The sequence below is a fragment of the Anguilla rostrata genome, chromosome 6 (assembly GCF_018555375.3).
Source record: "Anguilla rostrata isolate EN2019 chromosome 6, ASM1855537v3, whole genome shotgun sequence".
Lineage (NCBI taxonomy): Eukaryota > Metazoa > Chordata > Actinopteri > Anguilliformes > Anguillidae > Anguilla > Anguilla rostrata.
Genome location: NC_057938.1, coordinates 51,661,439 through 51,671,896, shown reverse-complemented (window position 1 = coordinate 51,671,896; position 10,458 = coordinate 51,661,439). Strand labels below are relative to the sequence as shown.

The following is a 10,458-nucleotide window of genomic DNA, read 5'->3' as shown; positions in this document are numbered from 1 at the left end:
TGCTCAGCTTTCGTGAGTGTGTATTTTACTGAAAATAAAGGATCTAGATCAGTCACAGGTGCCTGAAACAATATCCACACTACCCTTGAGTCAATGCAAGGCATAGTGCAACTCAGGGAAATGGGCCTGTTTTTGCCATCAACTATAATTGCAGATTCCACATTTTCCACAAGGTGGCGCTCCATACCTTCCATAACTATAGTCTAGGATTTGGCCAGACATTAAAACTGTTCGGGTGACAGACCAATAATAAATGACACTATTTTATCAAGCAGTACCAATTTGCAATATGCACAGTTCTAAAAGGTACATCTCTGAGAGACATTTCACACATATTAAACAAATTTATTTTCAAATAAAACGGAGCAATGTGTCTCATTCCAGCAAGGGCAAGGACCCTAGTGCAGGAAACCTGGAATTCATGAAAGCCATTTACAGAAAGATGCTGGCAGAGGGAGCTGTAATGTTGAATGGCATGTCCACATTTTGTGGTTTTTTTTACAATAAAAAAGGTACACAACTTGTTATAAAGACACAAATATGCTGTCAAAGGAAGTTTAATATGATATCTACTTTATTGTTTATGATCAATTCATTTTTTACCGCACTCGGTAACGTCCGTTTTTAAAAATGAAATTCAGCTCGGAGCTCAAATCCACTTAACTACAACTTAACAGAATTTCTTAAACTTAAGACCTGTTATTATTATCATTCATACAAGGGTTACCTTCCAATTAATGAAATGAAGGACTGCAATGAAGCTGCTGAAAAATATAAATACTTTTCTATATTTATAATGTTCTGAGTATGTACAAGATGAAAAAACTATGATACAGTAGTTATTTGACGGGTCAGGTGCACTGCACTGAAGGGGCCGGCTCGTATTCCCGCTGCAGTCGGCTGCGTCTGCGCAGGTCCGGCTGCGCCTGCGCATGCGTCTGCGCAGCTACGCGCCGCTCCTGTCCCCCGCTGCCCAGTACTGCGCCGTCTGCATCTCGGCCAGGCGGGAAACCGTCCGGCGGAAGGCGAAGATCTCCTCCTCGGCCGTGAATATGGAGAACTTCCTCCACGCGTCCTGGACAGCAGTCAGGTGATCATTACCACGGTAACGGCTTCGCGTCTCAGTCCTTCGTTCCGTTTCCCCGGCCCCCCCTCTGTGTGGCAGCTGAGGGGTGCCTGTGGAGATAATAACTCCAGGCTCCCCCCACAGCTGCTGAACAGTCACAGTTGGCACTTCATCGCTGATAATCAATCAGTGGACTGAGACTGAGACTGAGACTGAGCCGCAGAAAGAGATGGTTTCAAAAAGAGGTGAAAAGAAGCGCGTGAGACAGAAACGATGGGGAGCTGGACAGTGCTGGAGCCCAACCACACAACGGACGAGGCGCTAGTGCAATTCTGCGATTTCATCCTCTCGGGGGGAAAAACACTCGGGTAGTCTAGATCCCCTTTCCTACTTTAAAAGGAACGAGGCAGTCTACATCCCCTTTGCCACTTTAGGGGAACACACTTAGGTAGTCTACATCACCTTTCCCCCTTTAGGGGAACACACTAAGGTAGTCTACATCCCGTTTCCCCCTTTAGGGGAAAACACTTAGGTAGTCTACATCACCTTTCCCCCTTTAGGGGAACACACTTAGGTAGTCTACATCACCTTTCCCTTTAGGGACACATGTATCACACACTTCCTGAAACAGAGTCAAATCACCTCCCTTAGGAAACCTTGTTCTACATCCCGTTTCCCCCTTTAGGGGAAAACACTTAGGTAGTCTACATCACCTTTCCCCCTTTAGGGACAGTCTAAGTCCTATTCCCCAGCGGGGTGTCAGTGCTCTGGGGTCTCACCTTGCCCAGTCCCAGGTCATCCATGAGCATCCTGTGCCCCTCGTCCTCCGGGCTCTGCTGGGCGTGAACGAATATCCTGTGGGGCGGAGCCTGGGCCAGGATGACCACCCGCACCTGGAGCGAGAGCGAGAGCGCCACCACCTGGTCACCGTCCGCACTGCTGCACCCTGACTCCACCCACCCAACCCCGGCAGAGGGACAGACGCTACGCGGGTCTAAGTGAGCGCCTGAGTGCGGTGCGTGACCACAGCAAAAAGGATGCTGGGAGTTGGAGTCCACCAACTCCAGTGCTATAGGGCTCTAAGGCCGTGCATGCAGGAACTCAACATCCCAGACAGAAGGTGACCCCCGGGCCGGATTTGAGCTGATTCTGGGCCAGAGTCAGCACTGCAGGTCCGGCCTGAAGTCACTCACTATCTGGACTGTGGATCAGGCCCCCCCCCCCAGGGTTCCCCCGGCACCCGGTGAGAAGGGGGGCGGGGCCTCAGCGCGGGGCGGGCGGCGCACCTTGTTGTCGTAGAGGGTGTCGATCAGGCCGATGAGACGCCGCGCCTGGTTCAGCTCCTTCAGCGTGAGCCGGGGAACGTCCCGAATGAAGACTGTGTCGAAGTGCCTGGCCAGCTCCAGGTAGTCCCCAGCACCCACCGGCTGTGCGCAGAGCATTACATTACATTACATTACATTACAGGCATTACATTACATTACATTACAGGCATTACATTACATTACATTACATTACAGGCATTACATTACATTACATTACAGGCATTACATTACAGGCATTACATTACATTACATTACATTACAGGCATTACATTACATTACATTTCATTACATTACAGGCATTTATCAGATGCTCTTAGACAACTTTTTACATAGCATTTTTTTTTTTGCATTGTATCCAGTTATACAGCTGGATATATACTGAAGCAATGCAGCTTAAGTGCCGTGCTCAAGGGTACAACAGCACTGGGAATCGAACCCGTGACCTTCAGGTTACAAGACCAACTCCTTACCCATTACACTACACTGCCGCCCCAAAAGCACAAAGCACCAAGCACTCGTTTCTGTGCTCACCATCATTACCTGTACCAAGTGCACTTATCCAAGTACGACTTTTTAAGGTTTTTTTTTGCATATTTACGTATTAATATATTTTGTATTGTCTTATTTGCCGCAATTACCACGGCGACCTCAAATCAGCTCGCTACTCAAAGCACTGTGTGCTCATCTTGCATCCACTGAGGCACTTGACATCGCGCCGTCATGTTTAATGACTCCAGACTACCGGTTGCGAGACTGATAATTAGCCACCGTCTCCTAGCCTCTCCTTGTTTTGTGCGCACTTTTCCGAGTCCCCCCCCCCCCGCCCGCCCCCCCCCCCCCCCCCCCCCCGCGGTCTGATAAATGTCTAAGTGTAATGAAAAACGACGGGAAACAGATGCTAATGCGCCTCGACAAACTGACTCTGCCCACGATCAGGGTGCTGCTGCGCCAGAACGATCCTAGCGTTACAACGCTCCTCACTAAACGGGCTTTTTTGAAAGGGAGAACAGGACAGTAAGGAGAGAAAGAGAGAAAAGAACATAAATACAGGATTGAAAGTCGGGCGGCTGTGGTTGGCCTAATGGTCAGGGATCTGGACTCGTAACTCCCAGGTAGTTGGTTTGATTCCCGGGTGAGGTCATTGTACCCCCATGGAAAGCACCGACCTGCTTCAGATACAGTATAAACGGACTGTATTTAAGCTGCGTAAGTTGCCCTGGATAAGGGTGCTAATGTGTAAGTGTAAGCTTCTCACTCGCGTGGGTTTACTCCGGGTACTCCGGTTTCCTCCCACACTCAAAGACGTGCATGTTAGGTGCGCTCCTGCAGGTGCCCTTGACCAACGCACGGGCCTCAGAACTGGAGTTGGTCCCCGGGCGCTGCACTGTGGCTGCCCACTGCTCCTAGGTAACTAAGGATGGGTCTAATGCAGAGGACAAATTACCCCACGGCGTTCAATAAAAGCATATCTGTATCTCTATCGCACTCAAAGGAGACACCTGTAGTGATCTACCTGGGAATCAAACCTATCACCACCTGGTTTCAAGTGCAGATGCATAACCACTTCTAGACTTTTGTTCTGTAGTGGGACTGTCTTAATCCAAGGCTAGCCACGATAGACGCAAAGAATCTGAGTGGAGCTCTACACTAACGTTTTTTCCCCCAAGGAGCACGTCTGCTCCTAACTTGGGCAATTTTAGGAGCACACTAATGTATCCCAATTAGCAGATGTGCTACTGCATTATTTTTTTTTCCAGTTGGCACACATCAAATTTAAGGAGTTAATGCCCCTAAAATGGGAGCACTGTAGAGCCCTTAAGATGGACAGACAGACTGAACTGTGATGGATGGCAGAAACTTTTGGAAAAGCAGAAAGGACTCAGATCTGAGTAAGGAAGCGTCGGGCTGAGCTTCGGCTCAAAGCAGCGACTATCACTGCTTCTTCTAAACTACGCTGGTGGGGGGGTGGGGGGGGCAAGCAAGCAGGAGAGAGGGATGCATTAGAGTTTTCACGTGTGATGCGGAGGTAGCACAATGCACCCCCCCGGCCCCCGCACACCCCCCCCCCCCGTCCGTGGCACCGATGCCATCGCCGTTCCTAAAAGGCAGTGGGAACAGGCTGAGGGCTCTTCAGGGGGGGGTTCAGCACCCATTTCAGTGGTGTCTCAGACCACTCCTGACAGCCCGGGGGGGGGGGAGGGGAAAGGCGTGGGGGCGTGCTGGGAGCGGCAGATCCCCCGAACGCCAGCTGAGAGGCTGGATATCGGCGCTCTGTTTCGCTAAAGTGCTGTTCTTATCCAGCAGCCAGGAACGGGGGGGGGGGGGGGGGGGTGAGTCCTAATGGCACAGAGCAGTTGAGTGGAAGCTGGGGGTGTGTGGGGGGGTGGTTGAGGGTTTGTGTAAAAGATGACTTCACCACTACCGACTCCCCCCACCCCCCCCACCCCACCCCCGGCCCAACTTCTCAAGTTTCACCCAAAATAGATGCCGGATATCTTAGTAGTAGTCTTGGAAACTCTCTATTTGACGACACGGAACCAACATTCACGCCGGTTCCAAAACAACAACCTGGGCCTCGAGCAGGGCCACAGGCACGAGCGGTCTGCGCGGACGGCGGTACGTCACGTACACGCGTCACTCTCAGAACGCTGAGACCGCCAACGTTCCACACAGTAAACGCCACGCGGCGCTGTTCCCACCGTGCGGAAACATTAGCGTACTCGCAGTCACGTCATTGGCCCTTTCGCGTCAGTGGTCGGAACACGTGTGAAACTGTCCCTCTTTCCTCGCTGAAGAAATTTCAAAAGCCTGCCAGCCTGAAGGACACTTGTTGCCACATTTTAGGTCATGTAGTTTTGAGTGCTGCCAGTGTTACGTCTATGTAAAAAAAAGAAAGAAACGGTCCCTGCATTAAATGGTTCCTTTCTCCCGCTCTCCAGTGCTTATCCAAACAGTGAACTCCTGAATTTGAACACCCCAGTCTGGCTATAATCGGGCTTGGGAATGAAGACGGTGATGTAACCTCCGGTGCGGTGTTTAATCATTAACCGAGCGAAGCATTTCGCCACTGCACTTTATCCCACACAGGTCCCTCACCCAAGCACTCCCATCTCCTCCTTCATTAACCCTTTAAGGCGTGAGATCGCAAATGTACGATTAGAATGTTCTTAACTGAACATTCTAATGCTGATGTAACAATCACTGCTGGTAACTGAAAGCGATGGAGTTCTAGAACATTGACTAGAATTTTGGAAGAAAAAAAAACATTCCAAAAAACCTCTTCAAAGGGTTAAAAATAGCTACTTTTTGCTGTAGGTACATCCCATTTCTGCAACGCACCCCCCAATTCAGGATGGGGAGGGCTAGCACAAGTGCCCTCTGACATGCCCTTGGTCAGCTGACCGCCTATTTTGACACTGCCCATTGGCCAGCTAAACTTCAAGTCATTGGTCAAAAGACTATGCACATGAGCGTGATGATGTCATAGACAGATTTAAAAAGGCAAAGGTTACCATGCCGACTGACATGACGACTGACACCCTAGTGATCCAGATCCAAGTCAGAGCAGAAGGGCTATAGCCAAATGTGCCACTAGGGAGTCTCTCACACCATATTTGAATCAATCAAAACATTTATCAAACTTGTAATAACGTTTAATTTAAGTTCACTATTCAGATTTGAGGCAAACAACTCCATTTACACAGTAAAAGGGTTATTTCATTTAGGCATCCTGTATTTTTCAAATGCTGACAGTCGATTTCCAAAAAACTCCATGCACAACATTTCCAAAAACAAGACTGGCTGCTGCTGCTCGAGGTGGTGAAAGATTCATTTTAAAAGACAACAATTAAATAGGTGGCAGGTGTCATCACAAGGTACGTTGAGCCCGAGGGCCTGGTTGTCCTATGAGATGACAGCAAGTTTTTCCAGCATGTTTAAACTAAAACAAGCCTGTTTTGTGCAGCAGGTTTATAAGAGAAATCATCATGCATGTACTGAGCATTTATACACAGCCCCAATTCTAGCACTCCCTCCCCCCCCTCCTCCTCCCCACCCCAAATTAATACTGGCCCGTTTGCATACAACATTGTTTTAATTTCAAGTACTCGGCTGGATATATATAATTTTCCAGAGGTGACAATTTAAATGGCACAGTTCAATCTTTTGTGTGAGTGGCACAAATCATCATAATAACCGCCACTTCAGCCCCGTATTCAGTTTTTCGATTGCAGCGACCCATTCACCAACCGCAGCTCCGCGTTATTAAATGTCAATTTATAGATAATAGTTTCTCGGCGCGAGCAGCGGGACGAGCAGCCGCAGAGCGCGCAGGAGCCGCGAAAGGTCATGGCTGAGTAAACTGTCTTATGACGCAGCGAGAGACAGAGAGAGAGAGACGGGGAAAATAAAGTATTGTTTTTTTTTTTTTTTTACATAGCCGCTCTCGGTCACATACGGTTACGCGGCTGCCAGCTGCGGGGGAAAAATCGTTTAATAATTCCTCGGTAACAATGACAACAGCAACAACAAATGACCTTCCGGAATAAAAAATATTTTAAAAAGCCAGGCCTGAAAATGCTAGCTGGGTGCGCGTTCGCGTCTTTTCGTGGATTTTTCACTCACGCGGTCGCACAGCTCCTCGAAGGTACAGTCCGCGAGGGTCCCGCAGGTTTTGCTCAAACGCAGCTTTCTGCCCTGCACTTCGAGAATCCTTGGTCGAGTAACTATGGGAACACGAACAAAGCATGTTTCTTGCCTGGGTAATTACAACAGCGTACAAAAAAAACAAAAAAAAAAAAACTCATCCCTCCCAAGCGAGGAAATGCATAGCCGGATAAATAATAGCGAATGATTCAACACAGAAATCAGACAAAATACTGATACAATGGCAGCCACTTGAGTCCGCACCCCTCCACCCAGCATCACCAGTGGAACTTATTAATTGGTCAGCGGAGATTGGGGCCCCATTGTCCTCCCAAATGTATTCTCTTTCAAGAGAAATTAACTTACGTACTATCATTTTGTTTCTGCGCCAGCTCATCAAACAGCTTATCCATGTCTGCCCGCACATCAGCCTCGCTTGTGCTACAGTGAATGGGACAATAGAATATGATATTAATAACACTTGAAGGCAAGATCAAACATCTGTTGGGTCCCGCTTAGCTTTTCGCCCGGCACAAAAGAACAGGATGTTACACTCTAAATACAAACATTAGATTTTCCGATGCGCATGAAAAGCGGGGGGAATATTAACTCTCGGGGAAGATGATTCGCCGCTTATTTGCATACACTGAAAGACGGCTACACACTCGAAAGGCGAAGCCCGTAATGAGGCAATAGAGGAAAAGCAAATCCATTAATGCTGTGGGCACACAACGGGAATAAAGGGCCGCTGCCTTCCCCCCCAGCAAGCCAAATAACAGGCAACAGGCAGAACAGTCAAGCATCCGCAGAGGCCGGTGAGCGCGAGCGCGCGCGCGCGCGTGTGTTGCATGTCTGTCTGAGTGTGAGTGTGTGCTCGTGTGCGCACGTGTGTGTGTTTCAGCGTTTTTCTGTGTGTGTGTGTGTGTGCATCTACATTTGCTTCAGAGAAAGACAGAGAGAGTGTGTGTGTGTGTGTGTGAATACACACACACCTGCATGCATTTATCAACATATAATGCATATGCAAATATATTATCATGAGTGAGGTATGACAGCTGAAGAGAAAGTAAGACATGCAAAAACATTTAAAAATAATAACGAAACCTTCCGAAAAACCTTCCCCCGGCGCGCGGAACAGGAAGTGGGGGGGAAGCAGGCGCCGCTTGCGCGCAGCGACGAAGGCGAGTGGGGCCGCTGGGGCGGGGCCACGGGGGCTGTGGATTGGGGGGGGGGGGGAGTGGCTAGCGGGTGCCATGAGAACCTCTCGTGTTCAAAGCGGGGCCCTCCGGCGCGGGGTGACCCTGCGGAGCGGCGGGGAGAGAGGGACCAGTGACCCTCCCGGAGCAGGTTTACATCTGTGGGCTTAACACAGGCAGGGAGCGGCTCAATGGCTTAAGAGAAGGCTATTGACGAGCGGGGGCCCCTTGGCGCATTACCCCACACGGAGCTGTGTAAAAAAGATGGCCGGGGGGGGGGACAAAAACAATTAACAAAAAAAAACCCCAAAAAAAAAACGGGGTGTTATCTGAGGGGACGTGCACAAGGGCCCTTTGAGGGGGAGGGAAATTGGGCCAATCCATCACATCATTAAAACAGATGTAAAGGGGAGGGGGGGGGGGCAAGGGAGATAGAAAGAAAAATAAAATACACATTGCGATAACTGTTATTGCACTTTATACTGGGGGGTGGAAATCAGCGAGGAAAAGAGTGTGTTAAGTCGTCTCTCATTTCCGTGATTGGGTATATGGACAGCGTTACACCGCGTGCAGTCTCCTTTCTGCTGGAGGTCTTCTGCAGAGTGACGTTATGACATCCAGAAGGGTTTTAGGATTTGGGGGTGCACCCGTTCTCCCCCCTACTCACAGGTAGTAGAGCTTCCCCGCAGCGGGCATGTCCCTCTGGCGGTAGTCTATTCCAGTGTCCAGGCAAACGACCTGGCAGCGTTCCTGCAAAACACGCAAGACAAGACGGGGAGACGCCATTGGACACTCGCACGGAACACATGACAGTTACATCGCAGCAGGTCAAACTACTGGCTGAAAGAGGATCACCTACATTCTGTTAAAAAAAAGAAAGTAAAATTTGCTGCTATGCACCAGGGTCGCTGTGGGGGTTGGGGGGTTGGGGGGGGGGGGGGGGGGTTAGTGTGTATGATTCCAAGGGCCCTGACTGACAGGGGCCTTCCAAAAAAATATTAGAACATGGGATTTTCTGGGGTGGTGGGGCCCAATGTGAGATCTTTTCACGCGTCCCAACATCCCTGCTCTGTGCTCTGTGAAAGATGTCAAAGTCTGTGAAAGACACAGACGTCTGTGAAAGATGTCAAAGTCTGTGAAAGACACAGACGTCTGTGAAAGACGCAAACTGCCAACAGCACAAATGAATGACTTCAGTGCGTCTATAGCTGTCCCCTTTACACCGTGGCTTCACCTCCTAGCCAAACACCATCCCTTTCAATAAGACCAATCACAGAGTCAGAGAAATAAATCCATGATCGACAGAATTTATCAGAGCACGTTGTAGTGCCACTTCACCGTGATAAAAAAAGGCCTTTTCCCTTTCGGGTGAAAAGTGAAAAACGGAGCCTTGTAGCGATGGCTAATTTTACCTTTAAAATACAGATATGAACATCTTTCTCTCTCTCTCTCTCTCTCTCTCTCTCTCCCTTAAGTTAATTTCATAGTTGGGTTTTGTGAGAGAGAGGTTCGAGTGCCCAGGACAGCTGCTCGCGGGAGCGGGGGGCGGCAGGCCTGCGGAATCTCTCCCAGCCTTTTGAGCTCGTCTTTTTTTTTTCTCTTCTTCTTCTTCTTCGTCTTCTTCTTCGTCTTCTTTTTTTTTTGTTGTTGTGAAAGACGTGAAAGAAGAAAATAAAGATGGCTGAATTCAGTAAATTTCAAAGCAACGGTAGCAGGGCCCGCGGAAACAATAGCCAAGGACATCCCCCCCCCCCCCCGGCATTCTCCTCCGCGTCCTCAAACCAAAGTACCGCAAGCAGTCAGGACTCTTAACCTTTAGCTATCCAGCACAATCCTCAGGCATTAAGTGTCTTTTCTGTTTTCCCCTTCTCTTTTCTGAAAGTAGAGTGCATTGTCTAGATGAGCATTTTAATTGAAAACATATTGCATTTACTTCACTGCAAGTTGCCCCTGAATTTCAAGTCACTGGGAAATTCTGTAGACACCCTCCACGCGCACACAAAGGTAAAAAAAATAAATAAATGAAGCCCTTTCATTGCGCATTTGAATTCATGCTGCTGGCTCTCAAAACCAATTTGAACTTGAGTAAATATTGTAAGGAAAATATGAATATAAGGCAATGTAAAAATAAACATTTTTACTGAAAAAAAAAAAGACTGAAAAGAAATTATGGAGTGAGCAACAGTACTTTGGGAACAACAAGTGATCCTTCATTTTGCTCTTTTCT

The 10,458-nt window shown here is 48.7% G+C and overlaps 1 protein-coding gene across 5 annotated transcripts in view; it reads right to left on the bottom strand.

The window, feature by feature from the left end:
- Positions 1–324: 324 nt before the first annotated feature.
- The window catches only part of afg1lb (AFG1 like ATPase b), a 35,378-nt gene continuing 25,244 nt past the window's right edge, over positions 325–10,458 (bottom strand). For 2 of the 5 annotated variants that reach the window (XM_064340434.1, XM_064340431.1), the window contains exons 8-13: positions 8,899–8,981; positions 7,406–7,476; positions 7,015–7,115; positions 2,353–2,493; positions 1,846–1,959; positions 325–1,075 (exon numbers count right to left, since the gene is read on the bottom strand). In XM_064340434.1, the coding sequence (XP_064196504.1) occupies positions 947–1,075; positions 1,846–1,959; positions 2,353–2,493; positions 7,015–7,115; positions 7,406–7,476; positions 8,899–8,981 (639 nt within the window). In that variant the 3' untranslated portion in view covers positions 325–946. The other 3 variants (XM_064340435.1, XM_064340436.1, XM_064340433.1) reach the window with 3 other exon arrangements.